This window comes from Daucus carota, chromosome 3 (assembly GCF_001625215.2).
Source record: "Daucus carota subsp. sativus chromosome 3, DH1 v3.0, whole genome shotgun sequence".
Taxonomy (NCBI): Eukaryota; Viridiplantae; Streptophyta; class Magnoliopsida; order Apiales; family Apiaceae; genus Daucus; species Daucus carota.
The window spans coordinates 41,556,629-41,573,577 of NC_030383.2; the positions used below are offsets into that span (position 1 = coordinate 41,556,629).

A 16,949-nucleotide genomic window follows, 5' to 3' on the forward strand; every position below is an offset into this window, starting at 1 on the left:
TTTTGTTTTTTTTTTGAAATCTTGTTTTCCCTTCAATAAGTTCCCAATTTATTTGGGTTTTGTTAGTCTCTCCTGTGAGAGTTGGTTTTGGTTTGGTGTGTTTTAATGTTCTCCATGACCGAGGTTATAGATCGGCATGATTTTCATGTGTTTGATTCAGGTCTGAAGGTTATTATGGAATCGCAGTTATGGTCGATTGTTCAGAACAGTTTGGTGAAAGCCAATCAGGTGAAAACGAGTACATATATTCAAATCATCTTCAAATTGTTTAGTTGCCTATCCAAGAAAGAAGTATTCAACAGCGATATAATTCAGCGTCCGTCCAATTTCGATTATATTTGTAGATGCCGTATGGCTTTTGATTAATAAATTGATTCCTTTTTGTCAAAAAAAAAAAAGGATATTTATAGATGTTAGATTTCTTGTGCATCACAACATGCGTAGGGCTCACAACCAAATAATTTACGGTGATAATTCTCTAACATATTTCCCCAATTCGAATAAAATAAAATTTACAGGAATAATGACACTGTTGATTTTGATTTTTTTAATATTTTATTTATATTTTTGATAAATGTTTGTAAATATGTGTTAATATTTAAATAATAAATATGTCGTAGTTTTGATTTAATATATATAAAATAAATATTAAATCTAATATTTATTAATGAGATTCTTCGAATATCTGGTAGATGTAAAATATGATCTACTATTTCTTATTCATTCAATTTTTATAATAAAATAAAATACCAAACTGATACTCTCAAGGTTTTGATGATCACACTGCCAGCAAGCTAATAGCATAAAACTAGTACTTGTTAGCGAGCTATCAAAGTGATATATGCATGTGCTAACAGCTTGATAAGTTTCAGTATTATGTTCAACTGTCAGCAAGCTTACAGGTTATCATTCAGGCTTATCAGTAAGCTCACAGCGTGAACAGAATAACAAATGGATAAGGATTGAAGTCGAAAAGCAAGGAGATTTATTAGGAATCGATTTGTAAGGACTTTAATATTTATATATGACTTATATAAATATTAGAGCTCAGTTTTAAATCAGAATTTCAAACAAAAACGATTTCCTAACTTATAGGAGTTTTTATCTCATACTCGATCTTATCTAAAACTACTCCTATTTGATTTCAAATTATGGTTTTTATATAAACGTTTTACTGAGATATCTTCACAACGTTTCTACGCTTTTTACTCAGTAATCTTCACAAGTTTAAACGTTCAAATTGAGAACAAATTATACGTGAGTTCGGTTGGAACAAGATCGTTGGAATTTGTTAGCAAATTGACCGTTGGATCTTTGTGTATATATACTTGAGTGTGGTTGCCGTTTTCTTTAAGGAGAACACACTTCAAGCTTCTGAAATACAACACACTTTCATTGCAAAATCTTTACTTGAGCTCTAGTACTTATATTTGAATATATATCTATATTGAGTTCATAGTTTCGGTTGTATTACACTCACACATTGTATTGTTCAAAGTGTAAAGGTTTGTTGCTGTGTATCGAGCTTGTGAAACAAGGGAACAAGGGGACTAGTTGGCTAGAAGAGTATACTTGGGAAGTATAGGTCTTGGAGAGCTTTTGGTTCGTGGTTCAGGGGTTTCAGCAAGCTGATAACAGGAACAAGGGATAAAGGGAGTTATATTATTGAATCATTGTAATCGTTAACATTATTGATTAATAATATAATCTCTTACCAGTTGGTAGGGGACCAGGACGTAGACCATTAGGGTTAGGGGTCGAACCTGGCTAAAATTCTCTGTGTTGCTAGCTTACTGATTATATCTGTTTTGCATTGCATCTGCATTGTTAGCTAGCTGACTGTTTACTCTGAAATTAACAGCAAGCTGTCTGTGACAGTATAACTATTCGGTAACATTAAAAATCGGTCATATTAGCCATAACACCTATTCACCCCCCTCTAGGTGTGTAATTTCACAAACATCGAATATATAGGCCATACAAAATTTGAATATTTTAATGTTGATTATATAATATGAATAAATAATATAATTTGGATCAAATAAATTGATTTATTAAGTTTTTGAGATGATTCGACATATCTTACTATATTACATGTAGAATAGACGACTGAAATTAAGAAATAAATCGAGTCACCTACTAATTTCAAAATTTTCATATAGACTTGACACGATATTTGAATAATTCCACCGCTTTCTTGCTTGAAAAATGAATATAAAAGACTACCTCTGCGTATTTTCCTAGTATGCGAACTCGATGACCAAGAATGTGTGGGCATGGTCCAGAGTCCCAGCCAGATCACAAGATTAAAAAATTAAAGGGGAAAGATTTGATGGTGAGGAGTTTATAAGAATAATTGTCATAGTCGCTTTTAAATGTCCACCGGTCTTTATATAATGTTCTGAAAGCAAGATATAAATACAACTGGTGCAATATATAAAGCACCGGGGTATGAAGTATGAACATAGAAGTCACTACTCACTAGTAGGGCACAGCGTTTGGTCCGTATTTAATTCAGATAAAAATTACTGAAAATTAAATTATTTTTTATAACGATATTTAATTCAGATAAAAATTACTGAAAATACTGACAATAACAGTATTTTTATCGAAAACGAGGTAAAAAATTATGGGTATTTATGAAATATACCCACCTTTTGGTATACTAATACTAATTGCAACAATACTGTACTGTGAGAAACATTGCAAACTTACGACATTTTTCAAAACAAAACTCAAAACTTGAGGATATACGATTTTCATCGTTGCTTTCTCACTCTCTCCCTTTCTCTCATCTCTTTCATTTATAACATGGCCATTTCTAAGTTAATTTCCCTCTCACATACTTTCTCTCTCCCTTGGCGTTTTTCGACATTAAAATTGCCGGAAAGCAGACTATGAAAGATGGTTCTGGGTTGAGGAGAGTAATTGTTTGTGAGGATAATTCGAAAGAGGTGAGAGTGGTGTTGTGATATATGGGGGTGGACTGTGTGATTGATTGTATTGTGTTGGTTTTGAGCGGATCAAAGCTAATCAAAGGTGGAGTGTGGGCTGGTGATGGTGACGAGCCGCAGGTGTTCAAGTTTCAAGTATGGTTGATTTTATACTTGATTTCATAGTTGTTTATGTGTTATTGTTATCAGTCCCGTAGAGGCAGTCATTTTTAGTCATTTGCAACTAATTGCAACTTATTGTGCAACTAAATGTATCAAAAGATTTTTTCAAAATTGCATTTGTGGTTCTATATGTAGTTGCTAGCAGTTGCAGATATCGTTGCATATGCAACCTCCATATTTTTACAAATATTTTCTAAAATATAATATTTTTATAATTTGTTTTAGAAAGTTGTAGTATTTTTGCAAAAAAAACGTTTAGAGTTTGGTGTTTATGAAAAAAACCCAAAAATTATTTGTCAAATTCACAAACATCTTAATGTACAAGAGTTTTTTGAAAACTTTTAAGGAAATCGGATCTCTCATATTCATGAAAGAAGATGCTTTTTAATTTTTGGGTAAAGTTGTAATAATTATAAATATAAAATTTTATTAATTTTATATCATATCAAGATATACAAATATGATAGAAATTGTTAAAATATATTCTTTATAACTTATATTTTTTAACAACACTTTTTTCTCATGTATTTTTAAACAAACCTGTACTCTAAAAATAAAATCACTTAACTCTCATCCTCGGCCTCTGTAGTTTTGACATTCCAAAGATGTCAAATTTAAGTGGCACACAAAAGATGCAACATAAACCGACATTTCTCTTGAAATTGTAACAAGCAGTCAAGCACCCATGCAAATAAATTTGTGGCACATGAGAGCCACAACCAAGCATTATACAAACTTTGTAGGATCGTTAGGTGAGTATTTTATAATGTAGTACTATTCAACTACAGGCACTAATAATTTCGAAGTATTTCGCTCAAAAATCAAAACCAGGTCGTTCCTTTTGGCGGTCTTGGCCGAGCATGATGTTCAGTTTTTCCGTGCCGAGGATTCGAGCACATATTTTAAAATTATAATTAAATATAATTTTAGGAGTTATTTTAAAATTTTTCTAAATAAAATTTATTATTTGAATTTTTATTCGAAAATTTTGTTTAAAGAAATAACTTATGATGTTATATTTATATACTCCATCTGTCCTGACAGGTTTTTTACTGCACTCATTTTGAGTCATCTATAAAGTCTTGTTTCATAACGTTTTTTTAAAATATTTTTGAACAAAAGTTTACACGTCAAATTTTTATTCAAAAAAACAAAATAAAAAAATTATAAAACTAATACTTATAAGAACCTTACAAAAAATCTGATAAAACTGAGGGAATATATTTTTACAATGCAGGTGGAATAATTAAAAGACCCGTAAACAAGGAGGTGAAAACGTCGAATCATTGACTCTTTATATTCAGCAACTCATATGAAGAAAAATTTATAGTATAAACAGCTATAAACATATTAGGTCACGGGACAGAAAGAGAGGTCAACAGAGCTAATCTTACAAAAACAACGACCTCTACTATTATACTAACGAGTAGCATCATAGCCAAACATGTGAATGTTCAAGCTTCCATGGGAATTTATTGACTTAATGACTCATTGATTTGATAATGTATATTAATGTTATGGAAGGCACCATGAATTTCATAAAAATTATAAATTAATGTCGGTATCGTTAAATTTTATTTATTTATCAAGATTATTAATTATATGAAAATAAATATGTGTATCATCATGTATTGGATAAATAATTATATTCTAACTAATAATTTATTATAAATTATTAATTAATCAAGATTTTAGTGTTGGTATTACGATCGGCTAAAATACAATTTTGGCTGGGTAAATGTTGCAAGCAAAATAATGACCTCCAGTCTTTGAAGCCTTTTCAAGAATACAACTGAATCACTTGTCCTGATAGCCAAATTTGGAGTCACACTAGTCCAACTGATCTCGCTACTCTTATACAAGATGTTCGTTTTTATTAAATACAACCACTACCTAGTACCCAAATATTCTTTATGAATATTTTGAGTGACAATTCAAAATATGTTTGATTACTGTATTTCGTTATATAAATCCGAATTATTGATACTCCCTGATCCTTATTATAAGGCATCAAGACTTTTTGCACACAATTTTAAGTCCTTTGACCACCTACTTAAAATTATGTTTTTTAAATTTTTCTTTTTCTGAATTAAAATATTTGATATATATTTTAATTTAGAAAAAGAAAATTTTAAAAAAAATAATTTTAAGTGTGTGGTCAAAGCACCTAAAAGTGTGTGCAAAAAGTTTTGGTGACTTATAATAAGGACTAGAGGGAGTACCAAAATTGCAACAATTATGAGGGAGGGGGTAGGTATTGACCTCAAGACCCTCAAGTATAGAGTAGCACGGTAACATGTTGCAAAAGTTAATTACTACTAACATTCTTCTCCCATACAAATCTAACTTCACATTTCATATATGATTTCAACTTATTGCATATATGATTTCACAAATCAATTATGCGCGTCGTTAAATATCAACTTGCAAGTACCCGACAGACAGTGAACAATCAACAAAACAACAATGCCTTTTATTATTAGATTAACATTTTTGTTTCAAAAAAAAAAGTGAAGAGATGCTTAGTCCTTGGTTAAATTTATTTTTCAAAAATAAATTATTTTTTTTCTGAAAAAAGATAATTCTATGAAATTATATTTTTTTTCTGAAATACGTTCTTATTTTTTTTCCCATATAATAATTTTAGACACCTTTTTAATATTCATATTCAAAAAAATTATAAAAATATACATTTTTATAAATAATAAAAATTAGCATTAAGGCTTAACTTTCGTAGCCAAACATAACTCCGTAAGATACTCAATTCCTACATTTTACATCAAGCCAGTCCATTGACCGCAATATCACCTACAAATGAGTATGATACAACAATCATTTTCCAAGACCATAAACATATACATATAATATATTAATATGTAACTTCTCAGAAATAAATTGCTTCACATGAATATGGCATTCCTCATTTGTGCCTAATAAAAAAGGGACTAATTGTAGTATCTGCTAAATTGCAAGTCTTTTTTTCTACAAGACAACAAAATATACCAATAAAATAGTGTTTCCTTTGCCTGTATTGAAGCCTTATTTTTAGCAACTAGCAAAAAGCACAAGCAGAGAACAGTATATGCCTGGGTGCTAATTAAAAGCAATGCCAATCAGCATCACATACATTTGAGCCAAAAAAATTCTTGTAAAAGGTTTTCTTCGCCAGCACTAGCATTCCATAGAACAAATATAAGTGACTGTCTGCAACATTACCAAATCATTTAACTACCTAAACCTTATAACTACGAAGAAAAAACAACCAGACTCCCATGCTCTGCGTGACACTATCAGGCAGCAGTAGCCTTCTGCTTCTTAGGCACACGGTATGCACCAACAACACAAGCATGGTCCCTCTCAAACGGCTCTAAGGTAACCTGCTCAGATGGCTTAAATTGATCCGCTTGTAGTTTCTTTACTTCCTGAGCAAACACTGCCTCAGCCGGAACAGTCGAGTCAATGCAGTTTGCCTGTAAATTCATAAAAAAAAAAAAGAATGAAGGCACGTAATCATCGTAAGGGAAGAACATATACATGAAGGTACACGGACATATTTAAAAATATACAAGTGCAAAGAACAAGAGATGCTCAAATGCAGAAGTAACACCTAAACTTGATGGGATGAATTTAAAAACTACAGTACCTTGATAGAAATTACGAAATGACCTCCAACTTTCAGGAAGTGAGTCGCATTTAAAGCCAAAATCCTAGCCTGCAAATAATGGAGAACATTAACAAATGAACAAGGTTAATAAAATTGATAAACGGATGGTCAACCTTTACAAACAAGAACACAAGTAGCAACAGTTATCTCCCCCTTAAGACTTTGGGTAGAGGAGAAATTAAATTAGGTTGAACATTACCTTAATACTGCATGTTAAGTAGTTTAGCAGGTAGTTATGATTTATGTTTCTCATCATTCATCAATTTAAGGCGAGAAAGAAAACTTCAACTCTTAAGAGATGCTTGCGTATAAGAAATTAATATAATTTCTTCGGTATTTTAAAAAACTTCTTCACATTAGAATGCCATTATAACATTCCCTTTCTTAAGTGATAATGAATTTATAGGCTCCAATTCCGGATTTTTTCAATCATTAAAAGAATTTTTTTTTGGTAAACTAGTGCAGACTAAAGAATATTAAAAAGTCAGAATGCATCAGACACTCGGGTTTGCATCATCCAAGATGTCCTGAAGGGGAATCCGAGTAACTCATCATCAGCTTGCTGAAATAAATGACTGCACAGAACACTGTAGTTGTACAGACCGGAAATCCCATTATATATCAAACCAGTAGCCAAGTAAACTTTGTCAAATCCGTCAAATTGCAAAGGAACAAAAAGTAACAAAATATAAAAAAGCAGGCAAAAGCGATTACCAAAGGGACAAGACATCAAAAAAGTTATGTTATGAACAAAATATGTTTCAATATATAAACTGGCCAAAAAACACAGAATAAAAAACAAAAAGGAGAAAAGCATCAGAAACTCGGTTTTACATCATCCAGAAAGTCCTGAAGGGGAATCCGAGTAAGCTCATCATCTGCTCATTTAGAAACACCAAGAAAACTTGACAAATAATAAAAAAGAACTGCTAATGTAGCAGATTATAATTTAAGCTCAAAAACTTTGCTGCATCTATAAGAACATGGAAACACACATAAGAATTTAACCAAGTAATATAACGTATTAATTTATAATAAACCATATTAATACAGTTGGTAGTTACGACACTATATTATAATCACCCAATACAAACATTAAAAAAGAATTAGTGAACTCAAAAAAGGAACAAGAATCTAAATCAGAACCAAAAGTTTACCTGATCAGGCTGAGCAACATCAGAAAATATAACATCTACCATCCCAACAAGCATTCGGTACTTGGCAGGATGTCTGGCATCCTCAATAATAGGTATAACATTAGTTCGTTTCTTTGCCATGTTAACCAAATCCCTACCACTTCTATGAGAAAATTCAACAGCATACACCACTCCAGACTACAAAGGAGCATAACATCAAAGTTAAGTATAATCTGCACAAAACATTTGCAGAAAGCAAACAAAACAATAAGTATTATCAACAAGGCTCTTACAGGGCCAACAAGATCAGAAACGTGAGAGACGGTTGTTCCGGAAGCAGCTCCAAGATATAATACCTTGGCACCAGGTTCCTGTAAACGCAAAGTGAGGAAACTAAAAAGCAGCTACATTCATTAAAAACAATCATAAGGTAAAAGTGAGTAAAACACTCACAATCCAGATGTTGTCCACCCCTCCAAGAATTGCAGCTGCTAACTTAGATCTGAATGGATTCCAGACCCTGTATTCAACCTTGGTTCCATCTTCGTTCTACGTAAACAAAAATAATAGTAAATTATCAAATCAATACAGAACACTAAGAAAAAATATTAAATAAAGCAGTCAGTTCTGATACAACTATGATCGTTCTATCATTTGTAAAAAGAACATAATCAATAGCATTTAGATACACCATTTCTAGACATACACTATCCATCATCTTCAAACAGAAATTTTTTAAAACCTTTAAACTATCAATTCAGCCATACATTGCGAAAATACAGAATAATAAGAACACTAGATTTGGCCACATAATGTAATAATATCTACATATAAAAATATTCATATGCACCATCCTTCTGACATCATTAAACTACACCCACAAGTAATATAATTCTTCACACTCCCAACAAAAAACCTAAAAACCGCGACAACTACACTACATAAACAAACACAATGCATCATCCACATTGATAAAATTAATGCTTCGATTATTTATACCTGAACAGAAACCCGCTTCTCATTATAAACAGCCTCCCCGGGAACCAGATTCTTAGTGCAAAGTGCATCTTCCTTCCCCTTAGCAATAAACACGCCTTCATGTCTATGCGGCTCAACCACAACTTTACTCCCTCCCTTCATTCCACCGCCACGTCCACCACGCCCACCTCGACCACGTCCACGTCCTCTATCACTTGCACCTCTCCCACCGCCACCACGGCCTCTCCCTCGGCCTCCTCCATCGCCACGCCCACCGCGAAAACCTCCCGCACCACCACGCCCTGTAATTACACAGAACAAACGCACAATCAACACAAACACACACTCAGAAGCACACACATTGTAAAAATAGACAATTCAAGTGATTAAACACTCTAATTACACAAAACACGTACAATTAAGATGCATATAAGAGTAGTTATCAAGCGTGATTATAGATACATACCTCTTGGAGGCCTCATGTTGATAGCCGATAAGTTGATTTTGGGGTTCGCGTTAGGGTTTTACAGAGACAGAGGGCTGGGTTTATGTTTTTTTATACCGTGGCGTGGAGGATTAATATCAGGGTTTAGGGTTTTGCTTCTTAATTTCTTTTCGTTTTTTCCCCCACCGGTAAGTCGGTAACCATCTTGGGTTCGCGAGGCCCGCTGATATGACCCAATGTCCCAATACTTTTTGCTTCCAATTGCCGGCTTGACACAGAGGTGCAGGGGTGTACATGGGTTGCTCAAACCGTTTAAACCGATCCAAACCGGTCTTATTTTCGGCCGAACCAAACCGAAAATTTTAAACCATTTTTTAATTGGGTTGAATCGGCTCCAACCCGATTTTAATGGGTTAGGCATGGTTTTAGATTTTATTTGACCAACCCAACCCAACCCGAGGGTATTTTAATAAAAATACATTATATATATAATATATATATCTAACAAAATTGTATATATATAAAATATAACTACCTAATTGAAATTATAACATTAGTGTGATAAAATTGAATTATAACATTGGTATCTTTCCTCGAGTTTCCTTTAAAATATCCTCCCTGTACCTTTGCCATTGGTCTACTTGCCTTTGAGAGTTCGATAGTGAATCTACTATTCTTTAAAAGTCCGAGCTTGTTTTAATGCTCTATAATTTATAGGTTGTGTAGCAATTTTAGAACTACGATTTAGTAGTTAGTAACCCGTCAACCCGACCCAAACCAACCCAACCCGAAGTATGACAAATTGGGTTGGGTTATAAATTAATTTCAATGGGTTGGGTTCGAAAATTAGCAAACCAAATTTAATGGGTTGGGTCGATAAAAAATCAAAACCGGGCCAACCCGGCCCGCGTACATCCCTACAGAGGTGTGTTCATCACATAATTAAATTTATTATTTTGTATAAATAAATTTTTTGATTTTTCCTATTAGAAAGAAGGAATTTTCTTTTAAGAAATCTAATTTATATAATCAAAGCGTCTAAGGTCATTTGTTTTGTCTGAATCATATTTTCTGAATGAATGAGAATCTTGGATGAATAATATTCTGAATGATTGAATGGAAAATAGTTTTTTTCGCTATCCAACTTACTGTGTATTTAGAATCTTATCACTAAACAATAATTTTTTTTTTCTTTTTGTCACTAATGTTAGGTTTAGATTTTAATTTTTTGTCACTAACATTAGGTTTAGATTTGATTATTAACATTATGTTATTTTTTAGCATTATTAAATTATAGTGGTACACTGCAATATTATAGTGATCTGATATATGTCTATATCTTCATATATAGTACTCTATATGTCCCTTAGGTAGTTTATCTTGATGGACGACAATTTGACACACATTTTCAGACTCCTAAAAGATTTAGTCCCACCATGTTCATGACGCCGGGAGACGGAGGGAGTATAAAACTAATTCTTTTAGGAGTCTTAAAATACATGTCAAACTTTCGTCCTCCAAGGTAACCTACCTAGGGCACATATGGAGTACTGCATATAAAGATATAGACACATATAAGATCACCAAAATATTGCAGGCTACCTTTATGTTTTAATAATGCTAAAAAGAATAATATAGTGTTAATAATCAAATTCAAACTTATTTAATGGTAATTTTCTAAATAAACAATAAGTTAGGTGGCAAAAAAAAATCTATTTTCCCAATGTCTGAACTATGATTCATTTGTTAAATTTAAAATCGATTTTCTAGATGACAAAATTTCATGAATGAATATATTTTCAAAATAATTGAATTTTTAATAATAAAAATTTCTATGATTTAATAAAATTGATTTTATAATACATATTAATATTATGAATTTTAAAAATATCTATATGAAATTAATGATGTATATATGATTAAATATATATTGTTAATAAATTAAATTTTGACTATAATATTTTCCTTAATATTGAATTTGTTTAAAAGAAATTAAAATCAATTTCGGCAAATGTACATAGACGATATGCTTCTGTGAATCATTCAACTAAGGTGTGAAGGAGCAGCCGTTCAGTTGTTTTTTTTACTCATATAGATTTCTAAGCCTAAAACAAATATCATGGATAACAAGAAGAGAATGATCTAGTTCAGATCCTGTCATTCACTCGTTAACAAATGAGTCCTAAATATGCCTGTGTAGTAAAAGTTAAGACGCCAAGTAATAAAAAAGAGAGTAAATTTGCATGTTGTTGGCCGTATTATAAAAGTCGACATTTGCATGGCCGAACAAATGTTTTTTTAGCAACAAAGGGGCTCCGCCTTAGAACCGTTAAAAAATAAAAGACGCCGTTAGAAGATGTAGGGTCTCATATCTTTATATCATTTCCCTTCTAAAAAAAAGAGCGCTCTGTTCGCACAAAATCACGCAAGTGTACGTGGTCACAAGTAATATAGAATATAATTCAAGTTCGTTCCCACAGAGACTGGTGTATTCAGAAATATGCACTTATGCACCAATGTAAGATTATTATTCAATGCTTAGACAAGTATCAAATTGGGTTCTGGTTATCTACTTAACTAATTCGATTCAAATTATGAAACTAAGAATTATAAACTAAGAGAATAAGGATTTACTAGTGAGAATAAAAACATGGGATTCTAGCTTCATTAACAACTTCATTCAGAGTTATGCCCTTATTCAATTGTAATGGTTGATAACTAATCAGATAACACGAGACTGATACACGCTAACTGTCGTTATACGTGCACCATACTGCTACACATCCACAATTAAGATAGAAGGTAAACAGACACCAATTCTCATCATCATCATGGGTTCGAATGTAAACATGGTACTGAATAGGAAAAACAAAGTCAAAGTACTAGAATAAGACTTAAGAAACAAATCCGAAACGAGCATCCAAAGTTACGCCTACTTCGAAGAATTACAAAAGTAAGAGCTATGAAATTCGATCTCGATCTTCTCCATAGCCGTCACGTGCTCCTTAGAATGTTTCTAGGTTATATTTTAAGTCCCCCAAGTCCTCCTTTAAGTTTCCCAGCAAACATGCCTTTAAACGGATCAAAAACGGGCAATTCGGGCCAAAATTCCCGCTCAGGTCGTGGGGCGGCCGCGCCAAAGCTGGGGCGGGCGCGCCAACGGGGCGGCCGCACCAAAGTTGGGGCGGGCGCGCCAAAGTGGCAGCGAGTTGGGACGGCCGCGCCAAAACAGCAGCCTTGCACCCTAATGCTTCCGCGTGCATAACTTTCTCCTCGTGCATCCGATTGCTTCGCCGTTTTTTTTCACTTGAAGCTATGAGTCCCCTCTTCATCCTCCTTCCAAGAAACCTACACAACACAACACTAAAAACATATCAAAAACATCAAAAGCTTGAGGCCAGACCATCGATTTAAGCCAAAACGAAGGCTTGCAAGTGGATATAAAATCCACTTATCACACCCCCAAACTTAAACCGATGCTTGTCCTCAAGCATAGACACACACACAATTACTACTAATGCAATGCATGAATGCAACTAAATGCCTACATCTACTCGAATCATGAAGTGTAATCCTTGTTAACATAGCATCCTCAGAATATGCAACAATCTCGGCATTCATCTCTTTCACATATTAGCCATGTTCTCTTCCACTACAAGTGTGAAGTGCCTCGTGTGTGCTAGTATGCTCTCTAGTGAAACAAAACAAAGACTATCAAACTTCAACAGAGTCCTCACTATGAGCCGTTAATCAGAATCAGGTTTAAACACTTCTTTACTAAAGAGTCAACTACAATTTGGGGTCACTAAAGAATTCTTATGCCTCTCTTATTTTTCTACTCTCTTTTTTTTCTTTTTCTTGCTAAGTCTAAGGTAGGGACGCTTCTCAGTGTAAGTGAGTCACGACCGCCATTCGACTTTGCTAATTTTTTTTTTCTTTTTTTTTAATCAAGTAATTCTCCAGTAATCAAGGGTTGTGAAAGGTCACCAAGAATTTGTTTATTCTAATACATTTGCACTTATTACCAGCGTAAGTACATGGATCGTCCCTTTCACATGACATTACATTCTACCCATTGATCTCAAAGGAGTACCTGATAATTTTTATTCTTTTTATTCTTTTTTTTTAATTTTAAGAAAGACATATTCATCCCTTAACTCCCCCAAACTTAATATTTACAAACTCTAAGTTCAAAAAGGGAATACTCCAAACTCTATGCCCGACTCAACGCGAGGACTCAAGAAATAAGTTAGTCTAAGTCTTATCTCTAAAGCTTAAGTGTAATTACAATTTTCACACAAGCAGTTTCCAAGTAACGAGGCATCACATGCGATCAAGACTACTAGCCAAGAAATTATGCACATAAACTCATCATAGGAAATCAACTTGGAACACAACTTCAAGATTCATGCAAATGCAACTATATGAAACTACTAACACCTACTAAACAAAAGCATATATAAAAAAAACACGTACTGATATGTAACTATATGAGATAATATGCTAACTATATGCAACATGCAACCTATATGAACACACACTACTACTAATCCTTAGATTACCACCCCCAAACTTAAAATATTCAATGTCCTCATTGAAGGTGATAGTAAGGAGAGATGGTACCTAGAAGTCGGGAGGATCACCCTCCTCGGGTGGAGGATCAGGTGGTGAATATACCATGCCATCTCCAAACACTGGCCAATCAACCTCAACACCAATGGCTCGAAAAGCACTCCCAAGAGCCTGAGTCAAATCCTTTGCAAAATGGCGGTGAATGTCATGCATGTTATCAATGCGCCGTGACAACCTTCTAAACTGCACATCACTTAAGAGATCCGGTGGTAGTTTGAGCTTGAGATTTGGAGGTTCTTCAATAGATGGTTTAAGATGCTCTTGAAAATTTTTAAGCTCAGCTACTCCTTCATCTTCGAAATCAGAATACCCTGTTAAGACTCTCTCTAAGGTACTTGGCCTTAGCTTTTGCTCAATCTCAGAATTTTCAACATCTTCTAGTGGCTCCACCTTAAAGCATTCTTCTTCGTCGGTTGAAAATTTCATTGCATTGAACACCTTAAAGGTGACACTCTGATCTTGAACTCGCATTGTAAGCTCTCCTTTTTGCACATCGATCAAAGTTTGGCCTGTAGCTAAGAACGACCTTCCCAAGATGATGGGAATCTTCTTATCCTCCTCAAAGTCTAGAATGACAAAGTCAGCAGGGAAGATGAGCTTATCCACCTTAACCAAGATGTCTTCCACTATACCTCTCGGGTATGTGATGGACCGATCAGCCAGTTGTAAGTACATGTTTGTAGGTTTCGGCTCCGGTAACCGAAGTTTCTTGAAGACAGATAATGGCATTAGATTAATGCTAGCTCCCAAGTCACATAAACACTTGTCGAATGACAATGGTCCAATGGTACACGGTATTGTGAAACTCCCCAGATCCATGAGTTTCGGAGGTAATTTCTGCTGCAGCACCGCACTACACTCCTCGGTCAAAGTCATAGTCTCTAATTCCTCAAGTTTGAGTTTCCGAGATAGAATACCTTTCATGAATTTAGCATAACTCGACATTTGTTCTAGAGCCTCCACAAAAGGTTTGTTGATTTGTAATTTCTTGAAAACCTCTAGAAATTTAGCGAATTGTTTGTCTAGCTTATGCTTCTGAAGTCTCTTCGGAAAAGGGGGAGGTGGATATACTAGCTTGACCCCAATATCAGCTTTAGGACTAGACTTCTTGGCTGATTCCTTGCTTGCTTCCTCATTGATTTTATTCTTGTCAGTGTCAACAAAAGTTTTTCCACTACCAGACTTAGATGAGAGCACGGGTGTTTCAACCTGTTGATCACTCTCATCCTTGTTATGCTCTGTTGCTGACTCTCTCTCCTTCGTAACCCTTCCGGACCTCAAGGTGACAGCCTGTACCTGTTCCTTCACCTCTTTCCTACCCGGATTGGCCTCGTTATCACTAGGAAGAGTTCCTTGTGGTCTGTTAATCAACGCGTTAGCAATCTGTCCAATCTGGTTCTCTAAAGTCTTGATTGACAACGCTTGGCTATTAATCATTAATTTCATCTCTTCCCATTCAGATCTTTCGCTGGAAGACTGTCCAGCCACACCTTGATTTTGTTGCTGGAATTCGGATGGATGGAATTGCTGCTTCGGTGCAAACTGTTGTTGAAAACCAGAAGGGTTGAAAGGTCTAGCTCCTTGCTGCTGAAATTGATGTTGCGGGTGTGGCATGAAGTTCTGATTGTTGCTCCAGCTGAAAGTGGGATGATTCCGATTATTCGGGTGATAAGTAGCCGGAGCTGGCTGCTGAGATCGCTGAAAATTGCTCACAAACTGAGCTGACTCGCTAGATTTGGCACACTGATCAGTGGAATGTGTACCCGCACAAAGCTCACAAACTGAAGGTGGCTGCTGAATTCCCAAGTTTACCAAAGAATCCATCTTCATAGTAAGAGCCTTAATTTGAGCAGTCAAGGCTGTAGTAGCATCAACATCTAGAAATCCTGCTGCTTTGCCCTGATGAAGACGCTGAGTAGGATTCCGATATTCATTCGCAACCATCATCTCGATCAACTCATAAGCCTCATCATAGTTCTTAGCCCATAGAGCTCCACTTGATGCTGCATCGAGCATTGGCCTCGATTGAGGACCCAAGCCATTATAGAAGCAATTGATCACCATCCAATCAGGCATCCCATGATGTGGGCACTTTCGAAGCATCTCCTTGTAGCGTTCCCGCGCTTCACATAAAGTTTCACCAGACAGCTGAGAGAATTGAGTGATAGCATTCCTGATTGCAGCTGTTTTGGCCATAGGGAAGAACTTAGTAAGAAATTTCTGAGCCAGATCCTCCCATGTCGTAATAGATCCTGCAGGAAGAGAATGCAACCATCCCTTAGCTTTATCCCTCAAAGAAAATGGGAACAACCTCAATTTGATGGCCTCGTCGGTAACACCATTGAACTTGAAAGTGTCGCAGATCTCAATGAAATCCCGAATATGCATATTAGGATCCTCTGTTGGAGAACCCCCAAACTGCACTGAGTTCTGTACCATCCGAATAGTGCTCGGTTTGATCTCAAAAGTGGTGGCTAGAATTGCTGGCCTGACAATGCTCGACTGAATGTCATCGATTTTAGGCTCAGAGAAAGCCTTAAGAGCCTTAGTATCATTCGCAACTGGTGGTTGATCACCCATTGTAGTACTCACTATCGTTTCTGCTTTTGCTAATGCTTCTTTACGGGCCTGAGAACGTGTTCGCATGCACGTCACTCAAGTACCTGACACACACAAACGAACTAAAGTGAGAAAAAAATCCAAGTCACTGAACTTTAACGACCACTGATGACAAGCACATAAACTAAAATTAACACCGAGTCCCCGGCAGCGGCGCCAAAAACTTGTTCGCACAAAATCACGCAAGTGTACGTGGTCACAAGTAATATAAAATATAATTCAAGTTCGTTCCCACAGAGACTGGTGTATTCAGAAATATGCACTTATGCACCAATGTATGATTATTATTTAATGCTTAGACAAGTATCAAATTGGGTTCTGGTTATCTACTTAACTAATTCGATTCGAATTATGAAACT

At 35.0% G+C, this 16,949-nt stretch overlaps 2 protein-coding genes and 3 non-coding genes across 5 annotated transcripts; 1 reads left to right on the forward strand and 4 right to left on the reverse strand.

Moving 5' to 3' along the window:
* Positions 1–6,183: 6,183 nt before the first annotated feature.
* Positions 6,184–9,602, reverse strand: LOC108211330 (rRNA 2'-O-methyltransferase fibrillarin 2). Its single transcript, XM_017382895.2, has 7 exons — positions 9,361–9,602; positions 8,916–9,196; positions 8,370–8,465; positions 8,210–8,287; positions 7,938–8,114; positions 6,760–6,828; positions 6,184–6,586 (listed from the first exon to the last, which is right to left on the reverse strand). Exons 1-7 carry the CDS (start codon positions 9,374–9,376, stop codon positions 6,407–6,409), a joined length of 897 nt encoding a protein of 298 aa, XP_017238384.1. The 5' UTR covers positions 9,377–9,602; the 3' UTR covers positions 6,184–6,406.
* On the reverse strand, positions 7,271–7,341 carry LOC135151844 (small nucleolar RNA snoR60). Its single transcript, XR_010290755.1, has one exon. It is a non-coding gene; the product is annotated as a small nucleolar RNA snoR60 (small nucleolar RNA).
* Positions 7,593–7,664, reverse strand: LOC135151842 (small nucleolar RNA snoR60). The gene has a single exon (XR_010290753.1). It is a non-coding gene; the product is annotated as a small nucleolar RNA snoR60 (small nucleolar RNA).
* A 3,040-nt stretch (positions 9,603–12,642) lies between the features above and the next one.
* Positions 12,643–15,987, reverse strand: LOC135151541 (uncharacterized). The gene is made up of 3 exons (XM_064090056.1): positions 15,515–15,987; positions 14,053–15,397; positions 12,643–12,687 (listed from the first exon to the last, which is right to left on the reverse strand). The coding sequence occupies exons 1-3, from the start codon at positions 15,985–15,987 to the stop codon at positions 12,643–12,645; spliced, it is 1,863 nt and encodes a 620-aa protein (XP_063946126.1).
* Positions 15,988–16,045: 58 nt separating this feature from the next.
* LOC135151901 (small nucleolar RNA R71) lies at positions 16,046–16,152 on the forward strand. The gene has a single exon (XR_010290808.1). It is a non-coding gene; the product is annotated as a small nucleolar RNA R71 (small nucleolar RNA).
* The last annotated feature ends 797 nt before the right edge of the window (positions 16,153–16,949 follow it).

Excerpts from the sequence above, each read along its gene's own strand:
- LOC135151541 (XM_064090056.1), bottom strand. The coding sequence starts at position 15,987 with ATGCTCGATGCAGCATCAAGTGGAGCTCTATGGGCTAAGAACTATGAT. Across the intron at positions 15,398-15,514 it reads CCTTCTGGTTTTCAACAACA|CCAAGCGTTGTCAATCAAGA; the intron begins GTTTGCACCGAA and ends AATGATTAATAG. Across the intron at positions 12,688-14,052 it reads GTGCTTTTCGAGCCATTGGT|GTTTCTTGGAAGGAGGATGA; the intron begins GTTGAGGTTGAT and ends TGTGTTGTGTAG.
- LOC108211330 (XM_017382895.2), bottom strand. Across the intron at positions 8,288-8,369 it reads GGGTGGACAACATCTGGATT|GAACCTGGTGCCAAGGTATT; the intron begins GTGAGTGTTTTA and ends TTGCGTTTACAG. Across the intron at positions 6,829-7,937 it reads ATGTTGCTCAGCCTGATCAG|GCTAGGATTTTGGCTTTAAA; the intron begins GTAAACTTTTGG and ends CATTATTTGCAG.